Source organism: Mustela erminea, chromosome 1 (assembly GCF_009829155.1).
Source record: "Mustela erminea isolate mMusErm1 chromosome 1, mMusErm1.Pri, whole genome shotgun sequence".
NCBI classification, from domain to species: Eukaryota; Metazoa; Chordata; class Mammalia; order Carnivora; family Mustelidae; genus Mustela; species Mustela erminea.
Genome location: NC_045614.1, coordinates 21,121,035 through 21,144,789, shown reverse-complemented (window position 1 = coordinate 21,144,789; position 23,755 = coordinate 21,121,035). Strand labels below are relative to the sequence as shown.

The 23,755-nt window shown below is 55.7% G+C and overlaps 1 protein-coding gene across 6 annotated transcripts in view; it reads right to left on the bottom strand.

The window, feature by feature from the left end:
- Nucleotides 1-96: 96 nt before the first annotated feature.
- The window catches only part of TEX264 (testis expressed 264, ER-phagy receptor), a 30,593-nt gene continuing 6,934 nt past the window's right edge, over nucleotides 97-23,755 (bottom strand). For 5 of the 6 annotated variants that reach the window (XM_032321156.1, XM_032321163.1, XM_032321137.1 and 2 more), the window contains exons 4-6: nucleotides 17,225-17,446; nucleotides 4,006-4,195; nucleotides 691-3,967 (exon numbers count right to left, since the gene is read on the bottom strand). In XM_032321156.1, the coding sequence (XP_032177047.1) occupies nucleotides 3,579-3,967; nucleotides 4,006-4,195; nucleotides 17,225-17,446 (801 nt within the window). In that variant the 3' untranslated portion in view covers nucleotides 691-3,578. The other variant, XM_032321171.1, reaches the window with a different exon arrangement.

Genomic DNA, 23,755 nt, shown 5'->3' with positions numbered 1-23,755 from the left:
GGCTGGGGTGCTCCTGCCCACTCCCAGTCTATCTGCACAGGGCTCCTCAAGGTGAACATACACACACACACAAATGCACAGCCCAGGTCCAGGGGAAACGAGAAAACCATCTGCTTTATTCTGAGTCCTGGAAGCTCTAAAGTGAATCTGAAAAAACACGTCAGAGGGGCAGGAGCCCCGGGGTCTGGGTGCAGAACACAGTCCTTGGCTCCTTTAGCCCTGGGAGCCGAGAGGGCGGTAAGAAGGCTTAGCGAGAGCCTGGGGCAGTGGAAATCAGGTCCCCCCTGGGACCCCTGGCCCCAGCCTGGGCCTGAGAGGTGAAAGAGGAAGAGGGCCGGAGAGTCTGCTCAGTTCCTTAGCAAATGCACCCCAGGAGGATGCAGGCCTAGGGTTACTCCTCACCCTTCTCAGGAGTACTAGGTTCCCGTGGCCACTTGGAAGTCCCCAGGGGCTCAGCCTCAGGGCTCAGCCTTGGCTCTCCCAGGGGTCCCTCGCCTTCCAGGTCCAGCTCCTCAAAGGATGAGCCACTGGCGCCTGACTCGCTATAGCTGTGCTCACTGCGGGTGTCACCGTCGTCCCAGCCACGGCTGCTCACCCCAGGGGACAGTGTGGCAGCTGAAGTCTCCCGGCTGCCAGGACCCACCTCCAGGCTCACAGAACTTGTGTCACTCGTCGTATCAGCTCCTGAGCCAAGAAGAGGGAGCACACGTTAGCTAGGACCCCCATCCCCTCCTCCGGGGAGAGGACAGACAACCTCCACTTGCTCGGGAACCAGCATGCACAGTGTGCTCATGAGTAATAAAGTGGGCCCTACCTCAAGAGGCTCATTCCAGCTGCCCTCTGCCCTCTGCCCTGGCCAGAGCTGCACTGACAGGGCAAAGGGAGGGATGGAGGGAGAGAGGACAGCCTGCTGTGCACTCCTCTCCCTCCCCTTGAATTAGCCTCACAACTCCCTGTGCTCCCACAAAGCCTGCTGCCCCCCCAACCCCCCAAGAGTCCATTAAGGACCACTCAGCCCTGAGGTGGAGAGCTAAGGGTAGAACAAAGAGATTCAAGTAATGTCCCCTCCTCCACATCCCATTTCAGGCTTGGAGAAAGGTCTGTCCAAGGCTAGCGTGCCCATAAGGCATGAGGATGGGAGAATGGACCAGAAGGCCTACTCTCTTGCCCCCTCCCCCATGCAGGGCTCCCCAAGGAACAGCCACATCCAGGAAGGCAGCTGGCCTCAGCCTCTGGCCCCAATGAGCCCTAGTTTGAGGAGGCAACTAGGGCAGAGAGAAGTGGGATAGAGAAGTCCAGAGAAACCAATTGCAAGGAAGGGGGATACCAGGATAAAGCATTTTAAGGGCTTTCGTCCCCTATGGATGGGCCACCCGAGAGGAGCCTTAATTATCCCCAACCATTACTGGTGGTTCCTGAGCCACAAAGCAGCAGAAGGTGACCATGAGAGCACTGTGCTGGCAGCTGGAGAGCCCTGAGACAGGGCTGAGGGTCCATATCCCTCCCAGTATGTTCCTCCCACCCCTAACACATCCTCCAGGCAAGAAGACACTTCATTTGCCCTGTTCAGGAGCAACGCCTCAACTCAAGTCCACAGATCAGAGGTACTAACAACAGTTGGGGTAGGGGGGTAGGGAAAGGAAGGGACAAAGAGCTCAGGCCCCCTGTGTAGGAATCCAGATTGAGAGAAGGCTGATATGCACCCCCTTCTGTGTGAGAGGGAGAGGGGCAGCTGTCAAACATCACAGAGGTGAGGGGTGGGCCAATTTCCCCAGATCCTGTCTCCATGGTGATGCAAGCCTGAGCCAGGAGCAGCTGGGAACTGCTTGGCTTTTGGACTTGACCTGGAACTTCCACTGTGCCTCAGATGGGGACTAAAATAAGGGTGGGGGGATTTGGGGGTCTGCTCCTTCAGTTCCCTTGGCCCTAAGAAGATATCCCTTGGGCCTACTGGCAGAGGTGAGGTAGGCTCTGGAAGTGCTAGCCTACTGGCCCAGGGCCCTCTTCTTGCTGGGGCCCCAGTCATGGTTCCCAGAATAGAGGCAGCTAAGAGTGAGCTTGGGCTATATCCTGAGTTATGGGTGGTTCCTTCTAACTTTAGGGCATGACTCCAGCCCCTTATTCACTCCTTCAGTGGGGATAATCAGTGCTCCAGAGGCTGCAGGCCTGAAAGAAGCAAATGAAATGGGGCTCCCAGGCCCCATTAAACTGTCATGTTCCACCAGCCCACCTACCCAATGGCTCTCGTGGGACCTGGTATGGGAACGTGCCTGCTTGCCAGGAGGCTGACTCCTCCCTGTCCCAGCTCCTGGGCTAGGAACGGTCAGAGGATGGAGTCCAGGGGTGGCCCTTTAGGTTGGGGCCCAGGATGCTCAGATGAGGCCAGCCCCTGGGGGGACATGTGGACACTTCTGGCAAATGAGTCCAAGGCAAGGAAGTGGCATCCCTCCAGCCCCACCATGGTCTGCACCAGAAGAACTTCCAGAGTCTTAGGCCCCTCTCCCAGGACAGAAAAGGCCAGGCAAGGAAGAGCAGAACCTATGTCTCTAGGGCTGCCGGGGCAGAGAATGAAGCTGCCACCTTCACCCCTGTCCCTCCCTCCCCCACTGCCCACAGCCAGTGCAAGGAGATCAAATATTCATTGCCTCTCTGGAGCTAAATAATACATCAATGTAATAACAGGCATAAGGCAGCTAATCACCCCCTTTCACCTCCTAGCCCAAGCGGGGGCCCCAGTGGGGAGGCAGTCAGGGGCAGGCCAAGCCCTGGGCAGCCAGGCACCCCGCACACACTGCTGTGCAAATGGCATGCACCTGGCAGGCACATACTCAGAGTCCGCCCTGGGTGTCAGGGCAGATGCTGTCAGAGGTGGGCAGACTCCACGACCCCCCTGCCCAGCAGGGAGTGGGTGGGCAGGCTAGTGGGGAAGACAGGCCAAGGCACTGGGGGCGTGGGAGCTACGCTGCAGCCAGCTGTAGCGGGTGCCAAGCAGTTCTTCAATACCCCTGGCAGGCAGTGTTTGGGAGAAAGCTGGGGGGGGGTGGCTGAGGACGGGAGTGTAGACAGCAGAGGGAGGTCGAAAGAAGGTCAAGACACTCCCCCTTCCTGCCCTAGAGACTGCCTGGGCCTGCTGACCTTGTGCCATGTCTTGTGCTCACAGTAGGCGCAACTGAAGAATGTCTGCCGGGCATTACCAGGCGGGTGGGAACAGTGCCCCACGGAGGTAATTAAACAGCAGATGAAGTTAACTGTGTTGGACACGGCCTCTAGGGAGTGGTGACTGCCTCTCAGTACCCTTACCCCCCGCCACAACATATGCCTTTCTAGGATGACCTTGGTTATTGAAGATTGGCTGGACAGAGGAAGTCTCCCAAAGAAGGAGGGATAGCCGCTCTCCTCCCAGCTATCCACTGGGGGGGTGTGCCACTCCCACAGGTGATGGGCCTCCATCACCACGGACTAGGGCTGGGCCCCCTGGGATGTTACTAGCAGGCCCTCTTGCTCCTGGGGACAGCCTGGCAGGGAGGTGGGCTGAAAGCCAGCAAATTACCAGCTGGCCTGGACCTGGAGGACGAAGGCTAGCTCTGGTGGAAGGGGCAAGGGGCTGATCTCCTGGCACCCTTCGGCACACTCTCTGGTTGTTCTTCAGCAGGGAGGAAGCAGCTGCCTCTGGGTAGGGCTCTGTACTGGGAACACCCTGTTCTCTCCTCTCTACCTTCCAGATCCAGGGCCAATCTTATTTTCTGATGAGCCCCACCCAAGTGATGCCTTTCCTGAATAGCCCCATCCCCTGGGGTCCCAGGAGCACCTGTTTCCAAAGGTACTTCTCGTTGCATCTGCAGGGTCTTTGTATCGGTACTGCCAGGGCTAACATGTGTGAACCCAATCTGCATGGATCCACGTATCCAGAAATAGGCAATTCTCATGTGGGTTGTGAGGTGGGCAGGTCTCCTTCCTCCACCTCTGCCAGGCTTAGTCTGGACACCCACAGTGGACAGGCTCCACGCAGGGCCCCACCCTCCATACCTGTGCCATCCATCTGGGTGTCACTGGCCTCCGCAGGCCCCCGGCTTTTCCGCTCTGTCTCCTTCACCTCAGGCACATAGAAGTCTCCCTGCCGTGCCAGTGGGCACATGAAATAGATCTGGTCTTGCTGGTAGATCTCCAGCCGAGGGTGGGCACACAGCTTCCGCTCCTTGTCAGAAAGTGGCAGAAGGTGAAATGAACCCTACAGGTCTTCTGACCCACTCACCCCTCAAAGGCCCTAGGAACTATCTATTGTTCACTCCCTCCCAGAGGGCTGGCTCTGCCTCTTGCCTCAATCTTCCCCAAGTACCAAACCCCTGCTGAGGGAGGCACACACAGAGCACCCTAAGGGCAGGGCCCCAAACTCCAGGAGGCAATGATCTAAGAACCCAGAAGTCCTTGGGACAACACCCTGGGACAAGTGCTACTTGAATCCAGGGGCCTGGCACTGCCCATGGCACCACTAAACCAACCTATCCATACGTCTGACCAAAAGGCTGTTCCAGAAAGCACTAGTCTCAAGTAGCCATGATGCTTAGCTTCCGACTAGCCCAGGGACAAGGACTCCAGGGACTATGGCCCCAGGCACCCAAGCCCAGCCAAGCCAAGTTCTGACCTGCTAGACTTCCCATCTCAGCATCCCCTGGCTGTGACCTCCTCCCCACCCTGGACAATGTTGACTGACCCCAATATCTCAGGAAAGGTCAGGGCCCCTGACCCTCAGGCCTCCGGCCCCTGCCCTCACAGACATATTACTGACGGACCATGGACAGGGGCTCCAGGCCAGCGAAACCCTTCTTTCACTCCCATTTTCTCCTAGTTCAAGTCTAAGCCAACCTCCAAGACTATCACATGTGCTTGGTTCCCTGCCCTCTGGCACCTGCCCAGACTTTCGGCCAAGGAGGAAGAGGCAGATCCTAGGCTAGAGGGGTAGGCAGGACAAGCAGAACTAGCACTGGACATTACCCATCTGGCTGAAGTACCAGTTTATAGGGCCCTGAGTCCTGAGACAGGCACTCCCCTCTGCCTGGCCACAGAGCCTGAGGTGTCCCTCTGCCAGTGTGTATGGAATGGCACACAGACACATGCCAGAGCTGCACCAAGGCAGGCAGGAACAATCAGGACAGGGGTCAAGAGCATGCTGCTCCCCGGCCTGCCCCCCTTTCCCGCAATGGAGCTCAATTATCCACTAGGATGACTGTGAGGCCCCTGCCCTGTCGCTGCTCAGCCGCCAACCTTCACAACACAACTATTTATAGCACCCGCCCAGCGCTCACCACGAGCTCGGAAATGAGCCTTCCACTTAGCAGTAATGAAAGACTTAGCACCTGGTAGGGAGAAGCCACTCTAGGACTCCACTTGTCCACCTGCCTGCCCAACATTAGAGCTGAGGACCCCTTCCAATTAAAGCAGAGAAGGGTATAAAATGAACCCCCCAGCAAAGACAAGAAGAAAGGTGAGCCTGAAGGTTTATGAGTCAGGGTGTTCAGCAGCCACTGGGGGACAGGGTATGTCTAGGAGCCCACAAGGGAGGTGGGTGGCCTGCCCAAAGTCTGGTTGCAGCTCAGCTAGCCTGACCACATGGGTAACCCAAGCAAGGCCCTGCACCCAAAGTCTCAATGTGCTCAAACACAGAGAGGGACACCCCAACCCTGACATCCCAGGATCAGTGAAGGAAAGTCATTATTTTTAATACTTTTTAAAAAAAGATTTTATTTACTTATTTGATAGAGAGATCACAAGTAGTCAGAGAGGCGGTGGCGGGGGGGCAGGCTCTCCGCTGAGCAGAGAGCCTGATGCAGGGCTCGATCCCAGGACCCTGAGATCATGACCTGAGCCGAAGGCAGAGGCCCAACCCATTGAGCCACCCAGGTGCCCCTATTTTTAATACTTTGAGGCCAGTTGTGTTTTTTTTGTTGTTTTTGGTTTTTTTTTTTTTTTGCCAACCTGGGTGTTCTTCATCCCACCTCACAAATCCACGTGCCCAGCTCCTCCCATCTCTGCACACATTGACAGCTGTCTCTGCTTCTCCAGCTGCCCACACACTCACCCGTCCCTGGTCCTCGGGAGGCTGAACAAGAACACAATGTCAGGAAGCAGGAGCTACCAGGCTCTGGAGCTTCCCTACTGCCAGCACCTGGGAGTGAGCATCTGCGAAACCTGAGCTCCACTCAGTGAACTGAGCCATGTCACCAAGCCCAGGGTCAGGGGGTTCCCGGGAGAAGGTACATGCCCTTCCCCAGTAGCTAGAGGGTAGAAAAATACCCCCAAACCTAATCAGGGCATGGCTTTCATCAACATGCCCATGCCCTCTCTGGGCATTTAACAGTCCAGAGGAAATTTGCTAAGTGGTCATCAACCTGGTAGCCTGTCTCTCAAGGGCCGTAGACATTTGGCTTTGGGGATGCTCCCAGGAAGCAGAACCTGTGACCACCAAGAAATTCCAGGGATAGTGGAACCCTACCCCAACCCTTATCAACAGTCAAGCCACCTCCCTAAAGCTTCCCTTCTGGAAGTAACAGGGATAATAGGAGGGAGTAGTCCTCTTTTCCCTCTCTCCTCTAGGCTGGGCATCAGGGTGGGCAGGACCAGGCAACCACCCTTACCACCTGCTCTGCCAGCCCCCTCATTGGCAGGCGGGAGGCAGCTCTGTCACTGCTCTGCACAGCTGCCCCCTCCGGAGAGCCCGGCTCTGAAGTTGCCTGGCTGTGGACAGCCCCGTTACCATGGAAACTGCATCCTCCATCCTTGCCGTCGCCTTCATCTCAAAGCCATTGGGGAGAACAGAGGAACAGGGGAGACAGAGGAGAGAGAGAAAACTGGCCTGGCTACACAGCCCTTCCTTCCCTGCCTAGCTCTCCCTCCTTGCAGCATCCCACACAGGGAGTGCCAGCTGCCCAAGCCTGCCCCCAGGCCCCTGCAGAAGCAGCCTCCCACCCAAACCCAGCCTCGTCCTACCCCTACCACCTGGGGGCCCAGGCCCTCCCCAGTGGAGGGAGGCATGGAGCTAATTAAAAATCTCATTGACAGCTTAGCCTCGAATCATTTTAACACATGCCGGGTCCTGTCAAAATTCAGACTCAGGGGCAAAGGAGAGGAGCAGGAAGAAGGCAGAAGTGCAAACCTCCAACTTAGGCCCACAGGCAAGAAAGGGGTTTATAGCTGTCTGTGCAGCCTCTCCTCAAGATCGCCCCCCAACCATCCCTGTTCTGCCCCAGAGCAATAATGAGCCCAGCTGGAACTGGGGCAGGGGCAGAGGGACAAGACTAGCCATAAGCCCTGTCCCTAAGTGACAAGGCATAGGACAAGACCTTTCCCTCCCAGCCAGGTACAGACTCTAAGCGAAGAGAGGGCAACCATGGGCCAGTTCTCAGGTCCTCGGTACACAGCAGGAGCTGTGGCCTGTGCCTCATGTCGATGAGCTGATAAATATTGGAAAATCATTGGAGGAAGGCAAGACCAGCTGCTTCTCCCTCAGCTAGCCCCAGGGAGCCCTTGGAGAACAGACTGCCAAGGGCCAAGGACACCAAGTCAATGCCACGCTGGGCTGGTACTGCTGGGGAAAGGGGTGTGGATGGGCCTGGCATCCTTCCAGCCCCGGGGATATCCCCTCCCACAGGCCAGACAGCCAGACGCTCCAGGAAGCATAACCAGGATGGGGAGCCTGCTCTGGCCACTGAAGCTACTGGCCATCTAATGAAGCCACAACCCAGAGCAACTCACTCTTGCACAGAATCAAGGGGACCACAGGGTCTCTCTCCAAGGAAGGAGAGATGCAGAAATCCACAATGCTCCCCACCTAACAGGAAGAAGTCACCGTGCTACGGTGCCAGCAGTGACTGCTAGAAGTGGGATACAGGAGCTCTAATCCCTCAGACACATCTCCAAGTTTTGCTCTCCACAGCAGAAACAAGATGGGGACTTGGAACACCATCCACAATGCAGGGATTTCCAGGGGACCTCAGTCTGCAGCACCTCCCCCAATACCCCTGCTGCACTGACAGGGGCTTACCCCTCCACTGCCAGGGGTGCGGGCAGACAAGGGAATGAGCGGCACACAAAGGCCACCGTGGTGCCGCTGCCTCAGCTATCTGGGGAACACACCACACATTCTGTTCGCACCTCAGGCTGGACTCATTCCTGGGTGGGGGGCACAGATTTGGCCCACCCAGCTCAGAGCTCCTGCAGAGGCTCAGATGGCTAAGGTTTCCCCACAACACCCACAGTGCTGCCCCGGGGAGTTCATACTACATCAGGGGAAGGGAGGAGGGTGGAGAGAGAAGACCTTAACTACTCCCTTCTGGGAACGAAGCAACCCATGCCCTGGCTTTGGTGAAGGGTGGGGAGGGGCTGTGGAGCAGAAAAGTTCAGGTCCAGGTGGAAAGTATTCCCAGGCTGCCCAGAGGCTGGGTCTGCACGGAGCCAGGTGGCCTCCAATCCCCAAAAGGATGAGGCAATGGGAGCAGGCCAAGGACTGGATCTTACATCCCCCAACTCCACTTAAGCCCCGGAAAAAGAGGAGTTCTTCTCTGTCCTTTCTATGTAATCATGGCCCCTTAACCTCCTGCCTCCTGGCATGAAAGGCCCTGGGCCTCCCTGCTCACCCTGGGCTGCCCGGTCCTAGCCATCCCTCCACTGCAGGCTGGACAGCTGGGCTGCCACACAGCCCGCAAACAGCTGTTGCATCCTACCCGAGGTGGTGGCGTGTCCTCACTGGGTGAAGCGAGGCGTGCTCATTTTTAATTACACACATACCAACGTGCACCCGCCCGCACACAGCGCTCCCTGCAAGTGGGGGCTCGGACCCTGGAGGCCCCTCAGGCAACTGGTCTGCATCGCACGTGCAAAGTGATGGGGGAGGCACAGCAGGCACCACTGCAGCTAGGATGTGGCACACTGTTATTATTCTGCCCAGGAACTTCCGTCAACTTCCCTCTCCCTGGCTGCCTCTCATCCCCACTGGGCCTCCAGACAGCCTCTGGCCCAGAACCTAAACCTGTCTGTGGGGTGGGAGGTGACAGCAGGAGACGGCTCTGGGGGCCTTGCCGTGCCAGCAGGGAGAGCCTGCAGAAGGGCTGGTGAGCACCCTCCTCCTGGTAGGAGGGCCCGGAGCTACGAAAATGATGGGCAAAGAAGACAAGGAGAGAGATGGGGCTGCCGCGGAGGGAAGTGAGGGAGCAGAAGTGGCAGAGAGAGCTCGGGCAGGAGTCCAGAGCCTCGCCGCTGACAAATAGGTAGCTTCTCCTTGGGTTTCAATATTCCCAACTGTAAAATAAAGAGATTGGAACAGATGATCCCAAAAGAAGTGAGAAACTGGAAAAGGTGAATAAAAACACCATCACTGAAAGATAAGATAATTATATACTTGAAAAACCCAAAAGGATTCAATTGGAGAAATTACCACAAGTGTTAAGATCGCAAAATTAACAAACAAGTGCAGCCCAGTTTTCTGTGCACCAGTAAGCCAGTTAGAAAATGTAAGAGAAGCAACAGATGAGGGCCCTCTTGGGGTCAGGTCTATGTGGAGGGCCCCCACTCCATGGCAGGGGAGGGGACGGCAGAGGAGCCAGGCCTGGGCAGGAGGCTGGGGAAGACGGCAAAAAGGGGAAGGTGTGAGGGAGAATGGGCTGGGGAAGCAGGGCGCTGTGCCTGTTGGCACCACTGCCTCAAGACTTTTCATTTTCACCTCAGAGCTGACAGCTTGCCATGCAATTTACACCTCTGCTCGTATTCCTGTGCACCCAGGCCCTGGCTTCCTGGGCAGCTCAAAAGGGGGCCTCAGCAGCCATCAGACCAGGGTGGGCTGGGGCACTGAGGAGCAGGGCGGGGGTGATTCCCTCTAAGCAGACGCAGGGGACCCAGGCCCTTAAGCACCCTAGTATCTATCTGGACCCGGAAGCCCCCGACCTCGCACCAAGCCCAGTCTTTCCCTTCGCTAGGGCCCAACCCTAGCTCAGTCCCACTCTGGATTTCTTGGACCCTTGTGGAGCAGGACCCAGGGACAGGGAGACTGAGGGTGAGTACCCTCTGGGAGACTTGGGGGGCTCAGGCCTGGGATCCCCCACTCTCCCTTCCAGATCTGGGAGGGGAGCCACAGACTCCCAGACGCTGCTGCTACCATGGCAGGCTCCACAGCCCACCCCTCTCCAAGACCCAGCCATTCTCTGCAGCATCTGTGCAGTCAAGGACCTTGAGCCCCGTCCCGTTCACAGGCCGCCGAGAATGCTACTGATTGATTATCCAACAGCAGGAACGCTGCTCAGTGCAGATGGAACCATGAAGCCTAGCACCTGGGAGCCAGAGGCATCAGGAAGTGCCAGAGGGGAAGGACAGGTGGGCAAAGAAGGATGGAGAGGAGAGGGTGAAGGAGAGGAGGTAGATGAGGAGAAGGCGGCCCTGAATTTCTCATCTGCAGCTGGTACCTCTGATTTCTGCCCTCTGCTTTAGCACCCCCCCACCCTACCCCGGGGAAAGCTCAACTCCTGGAGCTTTAGGTGTCCTGTTGGTATAACCCGACAGCTAACCTCTCCTGATCTGACGCCTCTGCTAAAGCGCAGCGTTTTTCTGCTCTGGAGGGAAAGACCCCTCCTCAAAATCTCTCCCCCTTCCCTTGTTCCTGGAATCCCAAGCTTCCCAGAGAAAAGCAACAAAATCCTTCCTCGGAATTCCCATCTGCCTGGGGAAGAAGGCTCCCTCGGGATCCGTGACAGCCCCACCCCACAGTACCATCCAGGCAAGCCTCAGCCCCCAGGGTCCTGCAGGGCTGCCAAGCTACCACATCTGAGCTGGTATTTCAAGAGTGGTGGCTCCCACGCCCGCCCCAGCAAAGGCTGGCTTTGTGTTTTTAGTCCTGAGGTAGGGGAGTGGGGAGAGGTGAAGTCAGAGAGACTGAGGAACAGGTTGCAGGGCCTAGGCTGGCAGTGAGAGACCTGGCCTCCTGTAGGTACTCCCCCACCTCAGCATCCAGGGGCAGCCCCCTAAGGGGAGTAAGGGAAGCCAAGCCCTGATAAGATGGGGGGCTTCTCTTGGCTTGAGAGCATCTGGGAGTAGAGAGTCATTCTGAGCCTCAGCTCCATGGCCTCCAGCTCTCCCTCCCCATCTCCTTATGCTAAAGTCCTATTCCAAAGCCCAGCCTGGAAGCAGTCATTCAATTGCTCAGCCACCATCAGTGGATGTGGTACCACAAGGTACCCAAAAACCACACCCAAATCTGTGACTCTGCCTGACCTGCCTTTTCACCTGGAGAATGCTACCCTTCCTTCAAGGCCGAGCCCAAATGCCACCACCATCTTCCAAAGGTGGCTTTGCTTTCCCTGGTGAATCCATTCCCTCCAACCCCACTCTCCCTGGGCACGGCTAACTTCTGTGGCGGGGGGAAATGGGCGAGGAAAGAATTCTGGAGGCCCATCACTCAGCCCCAGGGCCTGGCACTGCTGAGAGTACTCTCCTCACTAAGCTGGGACAGGCCAATTAGCAGGGGGCAGCACTGGCAAGTGAGCTGGCCCTGGAGTTCCAGTAAGGCACCTGCAACAGCTGCTTCCTGTGCCCAGAGCAACCGCCAAGGTCTCCCTTAATGGGCGCCTGCTGGGCGAACGACAGCCAGGTCCTTCCTGCCCTTCGCTTCTGGCTCCCTAAGCTGACTCCGAGAACAGCAGCTTCAGCCCTGACTACGCCCACCAGGCCTATAGACAGAGGGTCACACTTAGATATTGGTCCACTGTACTACCATCCCAGGCCCAACCTGGGGACCATCACAAGTGTATCCCAAGTTCATGACAGGTCCTGGACCTCTTGGGCCCAGCCCCACTCATGGACCGGCCAAAGTGTCAAAAAGCAAGTAGTGGCCTCAGCCCAGGCCACCCAGTCTGGACTCAGCCACTGCTTCATCCACTGACCTTGGGTAACCTCCCCTCCCCAGACCTCCATCTCCCCATTTGTTACAATGATTGGAACGTAGGCTTTGATTATGACCCCGTGATTGCCTTCTAGCTGCTTCCCCCATCCCCTGAACAATGCTGCATAAAAAAGGGCTCAGTTGGGCGCCTGGGTGGCTCAGTGGGTTAAGCCGCTGCCTTCGGCTCAGGTCATGATCTCAGGGTCCTGGGATCAAGGCCCGCATCGGGCTCTCTGCTCAGCAGGGAGCCTGCTTCCCTCTCTCTCTCTCTGCCTGCCTCTCCATCTACTTGTGATTTCTCTCTGTCAAATAAATAAATAAAATCTTTAAAAATAAAAAAATAAATAAAATAAATTAAAAAAAAAGGGGGGCTCAGTAAGTAACTGTTGGGTCAGCAACTGAGCTGACATCCTGCCAGGGGGGTGCTTCCTTATGAAAAATAAAGTTCTGAACTCTCCCTCTTCGCTCAGCAAGGGTAATGGGCATGGAGGGAGAGATGACCCCAGATTTCACAGCCCACTGGGGCGTCCTCACCTGGATTCCCACTGCGAGGGTCATGTTGCTCCCCACTGGGGTTCTAGCCCCAGAGTGGGCTCAAATCCGCCCCCCACTGACTCCCTCAAAGTTACCCAGGCAGGTTAAGGGGAAGCACATACAGAAGATTCTGAGCCACTGGACAGGACCCCAGGCTCTGACCATGCTGCTGGGAGGAAGCAACAGACTCCCCAGCTCAAGAGGCTGACTCACTCCCGCAGCGCCTTGCTGAGGCCCCTACTCCTTAGTTCCCAGCTGGCTGCCCTGTGACAACACCATCCGGTCACCCACCACTCAAGAGTTCAGTCACCACCAGCCCAGGGAGAACTGCAGGGCTCCCCTCAGGTCCAACTCCCAGTCAGTCATGCTCCCCAGAAACAACGGCTTCTCCTGGGGGCCCTGGCCCTGCCTGCACACGGGATGAGCCCTGCTGCCCCCTGGCTCCGCTCACACTGCAGCTGCCACAGTGTCCTCAAGACCCGCAACAGAAGTGCAGCGGGCCAGGCGTGGAGGGGCGTCTGTCCAGCTGTGTATCTCTGAGGACAGAGATTTCAAACCACTTAAATTCCAGATGTCCTCCTCCAAAAAGCTCACGACCTTGTGAGCCAGAGCTACTCCAGCTGAAGCAAGCACCGGTACAAGTGCAAGCCCTATCACCTGGCAGCCAAGCCACGGAGACCCCTTAGCACAGCCCTAGGCTCCTGCCCCAGAGAGGTCTGAGAACTCTGAGCTAGGACTCTTGCCCATTTTAAACCCCCTAGTGAGACAACCTCACCATCCCAGCTGTCCCAGAACTTTACCATCAAGACTGCCCCAAACCAACCAGCTCACTATATCCACCCAGACCCTACTTCCCCAGCTTCTCTACCATTCTGCGGAGGAAGAGCCAATGTCTTACCCCAACTGCCCGCCCTTCCCAGCTAACCAGCTTCCACATGGGCAATGTCCTGTGTCTCCCTAAACTCAGGAGAAGATATCCAACCACCACAAGGACCCTCCCCTGAGAACTCCTGGAAAGCAGAGACCCTGGGGCAGGGGATTTATGAAGATTAGGGATCCTGTTGAGAGGAAGTCGGGGATGGGGTCTTGGCTGGGCAGGTTAACACTCTCAATGACCTCCCCGCCAACTGCTATAGAGAGCTGTGGGGCAGGAACTGAGCTCGGGGGCCTCTCACGCACAAGGGATCCCCGGACCTCTCTCTCTCCTGGTCTGCTCTAGGTGCCCCAAGTCTTCCCTGGACACTCATTAAGATTGGTTCTACCCTGCAGTAAATTCTGGGGCCTTTGCCTATTGCTCTGGGCTGACACCAGCCTGGGACCCATTTCCTACAATTTCAAGGAAGCTCAGTTCCCTCCTGCAGCTGCCAGCAGACCCCACTTCCTGGGGCTCAGGGGGTGATCTCCTCCTGCCCAAGGACGCCACCTCTTTGGACTCTGGTGGAGCAGCCTGACAAAGCTGGGGCATCTCCCACATAAAATGATAGTCACATGGTACCCAGGCATCCCCTCACACAGACACTGTCCCAGATGGCTCTGCCTGGAGCCCCCCAGTGGTTTATGTGAAGAAAGGCAGAGTTTTAGCCCTTCCAGCTCAGCTGGCCAGGCTGCCAAGCTGGGGAGGGCTGGCCAGAGAGTCAGAGGCTGCAATACAAATTACAAAGCTGGGATCTATATATCATTCTAGAATCCCCACAGAAACCTGACAAATGTTTCTCTTTGGGTTCCTTACAGTGACCCCCAGGACCTTTCTGTCTCATGAGGTCAATTCTGCCCCAGTCTCAGGCATGTCTGCAACTGCCAGGACAGCAGATGCTCTCCACCTCCCCCACCCAAAGCTCTGAGATCATTCACCCCTGCCCCCTGCCAAGCCTGCCAAGCCCTCTCCCATCCTTCTGGTATCGGGGCTACTGGCCTCCCCCTACCCCTCACGCCTCCTGAGACAGAAAGCAGATGGCTGCCGTCATTCCATTTGAAACACCTCCACAGCAGACCCAGTCTCAGATCCAGAGAGAAGACAGAGAGGTGGAGGAAAAAGAAAGGTACGCACACGCGCGCATGCGTACACACTTAAAGGCGGCCAGCTGTCAGAGCTAGGAGAGTCAGAAGAGCCCACGGTCTCATTAGCAGCGTCTTTCCTCTGGTCCCAGGCTAGTGGGGAAGAGGGCAGGTGTGGGAGAGAGCTTTATGTTCTCTTCTCTCTGTTTCCCAGGCTGAGAGAGGCACAGGGCCACCCCCCAGCCACTGCAGGCTCAGCCCCTTTGTTTCACGTGGTAAGCTCCCCAGAACACAAGATCAGGCTAAACACAGGGGCAGAGATGACCTCTGCCTCCAGAAACCATCAGAGCACCTTGGGCCATGCCTCTGCTATGGGCAACCTGGCATCTCTCTCACTCTCCCAGCTGGTGGCCAAGCCCACAGCAGTGTGCCTGACGGACATCTCTGGTGAAGCCCCTTGCTCTCTTGTACCCTGGCTTCCTCATCAAAGGCAGGAAAGAGAATGGTAGCCCTCTGCTCCAGTCCCCACCCCAGGAGAATCAAGCCCAGAGCACAGCTGACAGGCTCCCACGGGAGGAGGAGGAGGAAGGAGGAAGGGCTTTCATCAAAGAGGTGACGTCAAAACCAGGCAACTTGTGAAGCTGTCAGGGGCCGGGAAATTTGGACAAAGGTGTCTAAAAATAAACCCCTGAAGCCAGGAAAAGGCTTTGGTGGCTGAGTTGCTCGCCACCACACCACATGCCACATGTCCTGTTCTGAGGTCTGGAACCCAGCAAGTCTCTTCCCAGGGGGGCTCCTCCAACCCTGAGGTTGAAGACAGCAGCGACAGGACTGGAGACACTGCCCAGTAACCTGTCTTGGGTGAAACAGTTGAGGCCCTTTAGGACGCACGCTGAATGGGCCTCAGGCGCCAATGTCTGCCTTCCTGCCCTTACCACCAGCCAGCGACCCCACCTCCTGCGTCACCCTGCCCTCAGCCTCCAGCCCAACTCACCCCCAGGCAAGCACCTCCTCCCCAACACCCTTCTGGCTGCCACCGTCCAGCTCACAAAGGAACTCCACCTCTATTCTCCCAGTACCTCTGCCCTACCACAGCGACAGCTGTCCTGTTTCTTCTCTTCCTGTCCTTGACCACCAAGGCCACAGCTGGTGACCCATTTATTCATTCCCCAGCCCTGACACCAGATTTTTCGCCTCCTTAACCAAGATCTGTCTGAGCTCCCATTCCATCACCAAGGACCCTCCCCCAGGCTGCTCTGGAGAGCCCTCAGATTCCTTTGAATCCACCAAATTAAAACTCCTCCTTTCTTCTCCTGTTTGCTTCTCAGGCAGCTCCGCACTACACAGTCTCCAGAGCTGGTTACCCTCCCAGCCCCTCCACAGTCCGATCCATTCCAATCCATGCATCAGTCCACCAGTTCTACCTTCAAAATAGATGGTAAATTTCCACTTCTTCAGCATCTCTACAGCCACTGCCCCAGTTCAAGCCACCACCATTCACATGGAAATCCTGACAGCCGTATAAGCACCTCCACTGGCCCCATGGATCCGGGATCCAGGCCCACCCTGGGCAGGATGAGAGCTCCTGTCTTGTACATGTGTGGCTAAGAGGCTCAGATCACGTGTTACTTTCCAGGCTGGAACACTGCAGTGACTTCCCACCATCTTGCTCCCACTCTGCTCTGCCTGGAATCTTCTTACCCCCTTCTCCAAGGGCTCTTTCAGGGTTCCACCTGAGAGATTACGTCCTCTGAGAGGCTGTCCCTGACCACTGTATCCAAGTTGGTGCCCTGCCCTTCCTTACCATTCTTTTCTAGCATGTATCTCATTTTTGTCTGACATTTTAAAAAAAGATTTTATTTTTATATATTTTTATTTTATTTTATTTTTTTATTTTTATATATTTTTAAAAGATTTTATTTTTAAGTTATCTCTACACCCAGTGTGGGGCTCGGACTCACATCAGATCAGCAGTTGCATGTTCCACCAACTGAGGCAGCCAGGTGCCTCTTGTCTGACACTAATTACCTGTCTCTAACCACTTGCTGTAAATGTGTATTTCATACACCAACATTTCACACTGTGTCCATCACAGTACATGGCACATAGACATTCAATAAACTCAAGTTGAATGGATGAATAAACAATTGCTTTCAAGCCCAACTGGGTCATTCCCAAGTACCCAAGTTTACAAAATGTTCTAGAGGAGGAGGGATGTGCAACAGGGAAAATTTTTTAAAAATCTCTGTGGACACAGAGACCACTGACCAGATTAGGAACCAAAGGAGATAGGGGCTGCTGCTGCCCCAGCCCTGTGCTCAGGGAGCAGGTGCACAAGCCTATCCAGCGGCCAGGCCCAGGACCACACATGAAGACCTGGGGCCTGCCACCCACAGGAAGCCTCAGGGCTCTTGCTCTGTGGGCCTCAAGCAGGAAAGGGTCAGGGTGGACCTGTCCATCCATCTGAGCCTGGAGCAGGGGCTGAGACCTAATGTCTCTGGTCCAAGCCAGAGCCGAACTGACCAGGCTACGTTTGTGAACAAGCTCCCTATGCTCCTAGTAGATGCTCTGGCACCCACAAATCTCTGGCATTTGGGATAGATGCCAGCAGCATTTGCCTGTCTTCCTAGATCGACAGGCGCCTGCTCCATGGGGGCTCCGGGGTGCTGCCTTCCCGAAGGCAACTTTTCCTCCCAGACTGAGCAGTCCTCCCTATCTCCCAGCTGAAGGACTGGCTATCCCCCATCACACACATACACTGGGCCTGTCTCTCACCTTGATGTAGGCATCCAGGGCAGGATGGACACGGCGGGTAGCCAGCCAGATGGACAGGCTGGAGGTGTAGGGGAAGGTGGCTGTCACCACATGGCTAGGTGCTGGGAAGGAGAACACATTGAAGCCAAACTTCTGGTAGAGCTGGATGAGCTCAGGGGAGGGAGACTCCTCACCCTCACTCAGAATGCTGCCCACTGCACAGCGGCACTTCTCAGGGGGTACCTGGAGAGGAAGAACAGGGGTGTCAGCATTGGGCAAAGGAAGGAGGCTCTCAGAACTCTTGCTACCTGGGTTTTGTGCCAGCTCAGGCGTGGCAGAACCATGAGCTCCAACATGCCACAGCCCCAGATACCATGATGGAGAACAGTATTTTCCTTCTGGAACTTATCTGTGGCCCCAGCATCTGGCATCCTGCTGCAGAATTCATCCATCCCTTCATTTATGTCTCTACCAAATAAGCCAGACCCTGTGCTATGGAGGGTCACTGGTCCGGAAGCGGAACTACACTGAACTCTGGGTTGCTGACAAAACTGAGATCCTCTTCCCCAGTCCTTCAGGTTGGGCCAGCCACCATCACCAGAGCCCCCAGACCTCCTCTCCAACCCATGCCCCATCCCAAGCCCTGCCACACTTGCCAAGTCTCTTCCTGGCTCAGCCAGAGACTGTTGGTTCCCCTTCAAGTTTCCCTGGGCTCCCAGTACCTGTATGTCACTGCACTCTGCTCCCCTCCCTAGTTGCCCTCCCTCTCCTCTCCCTCCCATAAACCCAAAGAGGGTGGGGTTCCATGTGAGTCTCTAACACTTCCTAGGCCTGGCCCCAGACCTGCAAGGCCCAGCACTCACCTCTCCTCTGGCATCAAGGGGCCCCACTTTGTCTCATCTCCTGCCACCTGAGTCTACAACAGGCCCTGATACCCCCAGGGGTATCTAATACTGAATCTAAGACACTCATCAGAGACCGTGTGCTATCAATCCTGGATTTCCCTCAACTTGAAGGTCCCTTTCTCCCACTATCTGGGGCCCACTGATGCTTAAATTCAAACCCCCTCTACCTCCAGGTGCTTCTTTTGGCCTACCTTCCCAGCACCATGAAGTCATTTTTATGTGTTCTTGCTTCTGCCCTCTCGCCAAGCCCTGTCAACAATACCCTAGGGGTTTCTCAACCCAGCCCAGCTCTGTCCTTGGAGTCTCACTTTGCCTGGGACTTAAGCACCAACTCCAGGTTCTCACCTCCATTCAGTCCCTGGGGGTCACTGCTAGGTCTCCGCAGCTAGGGCCCCCTTGCTGCCCCCTTGAATCCTATGTCATTAAGTCTAGCCCAGGACTTTACTGGCAGGCAATACGGTGCAGTGGTCAGGACCACAACTTCTTGAGACACACAGGACTGGGAGTGAGTAGTGGATCATGTAACTCTAGGTAAGTCCCCTGGTTTCTCGGAGCTCAAGCTCCTTGCAGAATTGACAAATTGAATGAGATACTTCATCTGAGGGCCCGGCCTGGTGCGGTGCTCGGCAAGTACTGGAAGTGCTGTTGTTTATTAGCAGGTACAACAGAGGCCAAATAAGTGACCCCTGGCCCGCAGCCATGCCCTGGCCCATTCACCCAAACCTCCCAACACGTAGTTCCTCCCTGCCCATTCTCCAGGTTCAAGTGCTCTCCTGGGGAGTCTTTCAGGGTAGCTGGGTGCCCCCCACCAAAGACACATGTTTCGCTGTTAACTCTTGCCTCCATCAACTCTACCTGGTAGCAGGCACATCCCTGGCCTGACAGTCCTCCGACCCTACCCTGGCAGAGGCGCTGGAGCCAAATGCAGTACCATCTCTTGTCTATAGATGGTGCAACCGCTCCATTCACACCCAAGGCTTGAGGCAGGAGACCTGCTGCAATGCCAGTCATGGAGATCCTGACCCCGGCGACTTATCATGTACAAAAGAAACACTCAATATAACTTAGATGGAGAAATGGATGGAAAGCCACCTGACTGATCATCTCTGGCCCTCCTGGGATTGAGTCCCTGGGTCTTTTCGGGGATCACTTCAACAGCCTTTATGGATGGACCTCCCAGGCTCAACATCCTCCTTGATCCCCAAGAAGCACAACACCTGTGACCACCCTGCTTATAACTTTTCAATGGCTCCCAATTCTGCTCTAGGATGAAACTTTCGAGCCCAGCATTCAACACTGTTTTAAGTGGTCCATACAATAGTGCCTGGATTTGTCCACACACTCACCTAGCACTCTTTTTGGCATCCCCAAGCCCCAGTAGGGGCCAGAACCCAGGTGAGCAAGTGTCCACTGAGCATCTGAGTGGCAGAGGGAGGGACAAATCCAGACTCTGGCCCAGCCCGCCTTGCCGGCCTCCTCTCCTACCACAACCCCACACACACCCACACGGAACTATTTGCAGCTCCCCAAACATGCCACGTCCTCCCATGCTTCCTGCCTTTGCGCAAACTACTTCCTCTGCCTGGAATGATCTTCTTCACCCTACTCCAGAGTCCCTTCTGCCTGGGAAACTCCCGCCCATCCTTCAAGATTCAGCTCAACCCTCCTCCTCATATCCTCCTTGCCAAGCAGCCCTTCCTCTCAGATCCCAAATGCCCACCCAAAGGAGCAGGTCTTGTGCTGCACAGTAACTGATGGTTCCTCTATCTCTCCCCCATCACTTCAGGCTTCTAGGCAGAAAGGTACAGAATCCTGGGCACACAGTAAGTTTCTTGGGGTATCTCAGCAACACCACACGCACACCTGCACACACACACACACACACACACACACACACACACACACGGGCCCTGCACGTGAGCTAAGCTCTTCTTCCTCAACCTTGAAAGAGGAACTCCCATCACAGGGAAAGGAAGCTAATAAGGGACGGGACTCCTGAGATCCTGGAGGTGTGTCAGCCTCAGGTGCTCCCTTTCTGCATGAGCAACCCCTCAATTCCACAAGTGGGATACCTCCTGCCCCATTCTGCCCTGGCCAGTGGCTAAGGGGCAGCCTAGGAAGTTATTCAGGAAGCCCACCACCTGCAAAGCAGCCCTGTACCAGCTGGAGCTGCTGGAGTTCCGCACCTGAACGAGGCACTGGCAAGGAGATGGAACAGACCCTAATACCAGCTGGGGAGGGGCAAGGCTGGTCAGGACAGGGGAAGGCTTCCCTGGGCTCCCTGGAGAGCCCATGCCCACCTTCAGGAGAAATGGCCCACTGAGGTCAGGGGCCTAGAAGATAAAGGGAGTGTCCTGATAGTTAGAAACCCCACCCACCTTGGTTGATGGCAATGCCTCTATTTGGGCCTGATCCTAGGAAGTCAGCCTGGGCCTCCCAGTTCCATCCGCTTGTTCACTCTCCTCCCTATATCAGTCATTTCTCTAGGTACCTGTGCCTAGAACAAGAGCTGTGAGGCCTCTTCAGTCCTGGCATGTGAGAAGAGGGCAGTCTACTTGGAACCTAAAGCTTCTAGTGAAAAGAGAGTCCCTGCCTGGCTAAGACTTCAGTACGTCTAGAAACTGGACAAGACTAGTATCTTCCAGGATTCAGGAAGGAAAAATGGTGTCAGTCGGTCCAGACCAAACCCAGATGTTGGGTTCAGTCGAAATGGCCAGCCCTGAGGTGCTGGGTGGCTCAGTCAGCTATGCATCTGCCTTCGGCTCCGGTCATGATCCTGGGGTCCTGGGATTGAACCCTGCTCCACTGGGCTCCCTCCTCTGCTCTCCCTCTCCCTGCCGCTCCCCATGCTTGTATGTCCCCTCTGCCCCGTGTCAAATAAATAAATAAAATCTTTAAAAAAGAAATGGCCAGCCCTTGATCCATAACCTGCAACATCTGATGAAGTCCAGCTGTGATGCCTGCAGATCCAGGCTCAGCGAGCTGCTTCAATACCTCCCTGGCCAGCATACCCAGCCCAGAGCTACTTAAGGTAAGGGGACAAGTAGGGACAGTGACCTTCACTGGCCTTCAATGAGGGGGAACAGAGCAGCCACAGCTATTCGTTACTGGAGGGTGGGTTCATTTAACCTTCAGGGTGCTGCAGGTCAATACACCAAGCCCCACAGGTCCAAGTTCCCCAAGCAGGTGGTCTCCAAAGGCAAAAGCTGGTCCACATTAGTCAGGACATGGGTGATACAGACAGTAGGGCCAGAGGACAGGTCCTGTATTTCAGGCTGCAGGGGAGGGGAGTAAGCAGGATGCCAACCTCCAAAGGGGCTTTCTGGGAACTCTCACTTAGAAGTCTTTCAGGGCTTCTTTCTTTTCACCCCCAGGCATAATCCTAACAACAGCTGGCACCTGACAGTGTGCTCACTGACTGCCCCAGTTGCTACCTTCCACCTGTCAGTTCATTCAATCCAAACAGCGCTGTGCAATAGCTACCGTCATCCACTCTGTTTCTGAGACCCAGACAGCAAAGCTATTCAGAAAGAGCCACACGGCAAGGCAGTGTTGAAGTCTGGATTCAAACACAGGCAGACTGGCTCCAGAGCTGCACCACAGGACCCAAAGCCACGTGGGAGCCAGAGAAGCAGGCCCTGGCTAGGCAAAGCCTGCATAATGATGTGTCCCTATGCTGCGCTCCTCTGACGGCCCAGGCGTCCTGCAAGAGGCTAGGCTAGAGGCAGGCAAGCAGGGTTCCCCAAAGTAAAAAGTCCTAGCGCATGAGGCCCAGGGGAGGGGGTGCCAAGAGTGCTAAGCATCTACTGGGGGCCAGGTTTGGGGCCTTATCCTTATTATTTAGTCCTCAGAAAAACAAAACCCCTGAGGTAGGGATTCTCAGAAAGACCAAGTGACTCCCTCAGAATCACACTCTTAACAAGGAGCAGAGCCTTGATTCAAACCCAGAAAGATTCAAAGCCCTCTCCTCCATACCCCAGCCTCCTCCCTACCAAAGCCAGCTCTGCTGGGAAGAAAGGGCTGTGCTTTTCCAGGGCTCCCCCACACAGTTGACCTGCTAAAGAGCAAAATCCCAGACTCAATCTGGATGAAAATCATCAAGGGTGATTGGGATAGGGAATGGCCTGGGCCCCTGGAAACACCAGACAGCCCTCATTCCCACTGCCCTTGTTGAGGGGTCAACCCTGGGCAATCCCAATCCCTCATTCCTTCCCAGGCCCCATATGGTCTCAGTGCCTCTAGGGATCGCAGGGGAGACCCCATCTACACACACACACACACACACACACACACATACACAAAAGAGGAAAGGAAGTGTGGCATAGGCCTAAATCAACACTCTTACCAGCCTAAGCCCATGCAGATGTGGTGGTACCAGGCTGACTCTCAGTGGACTAGGAGAAAAAAGGAGCTTCAATACAGTCTAGTTTACTAAAGGCAGAACCCAGGAACCACCAATTCCCCCATCTGCCCCATACCTGGGGCAAACACCCCTTCCTAGGCCTCTGTCAGGTAAACTGAACTTGCTGCCACACCCCACTTGCCTCAACCAGGCTCCCCACAAGGGCAGCAGACAGGTTGCTTAAGGCCCAAACAGCAGTGGGGGCGGGAGCAGCAGGGGTGGAGAAGAAGGTGGAGGGCCAGGATGGCACAAAGGACAGCTCCATGGGCACAGTGAGGGCAGCTGACCCAGAAAGGGCTATCACAAGCCAGAGCTGGCCAGGATCAAGTTAGCCACTCGGGTCCTCCCAGCTCTTTCCCTCTCCTCCAACACCCCAGGCTCTCAGAGGGATGGGGCCACAGACCCCGCACCCCACATCAGTAGCAGGGCTGAGGGCAGAGCAATTTTGACTCTTTTCCAGTTTTATAAGAACAGAACTGGATGTGTGTGTATGTGTATGCGCACACGTGCACGCACGCGTGTATTCACATGTACACTGGGGTGCTCGCTTCGGCAGCACATATACACATGTACACGGGGGGGTTGCGGTGCAGGCAGAGATCGGTGACTGACTCGAACTCACCCTCTTCCCTTGGTATTTAGAGGAAAAGGCTGCACTCCAAGAACGCTGGGCCCAAGAGGAGAACACCTATAAGCCACTACCAGGGTCAGTCCACTTCCTGTCACATGTTCCCTCATTCCTCCTCCTCCCTCTCCAAAGGCCCTCAGGGATGGAGAATGGAATCCTTTCGCTTGCCCAACAAGAACCAGTTCCAGAAACTTCTTCCATAAGGAACTCCAGGATCTAAAGTTGACTGACACATATATGCTGACGTTCCAGGACACAGAGCTGATGAGGTATGTATGTTTGAATAGCACCTGACGTGAAAGAGCCCACAGTGATTGCCAGGGCCTTGCCTTGGTGGTGCCCACCCTTTCCTGTGTCACTCCTGGGTCCACAGCCAGACCATGTGAGGCCTGGCCTTTCTCAGAAACGAGCCTCTCCCTGTCCAGATGAGGCCGGGTGCTGAGGCCTGGACAGGGAGTGGCTAGAGAGCTGTCAGTCCACACTTCATGGGGGAGGGCAGCATTAATAGCCGGTCTCTCACCTGGTCACTCCCTGCTCCACTCACAGAGCCTGAAATAGCCTCACTGCTCCCTACACTCACACAGAAGCAGGTTCTGGCTCCCACTGTGCTCACTGGG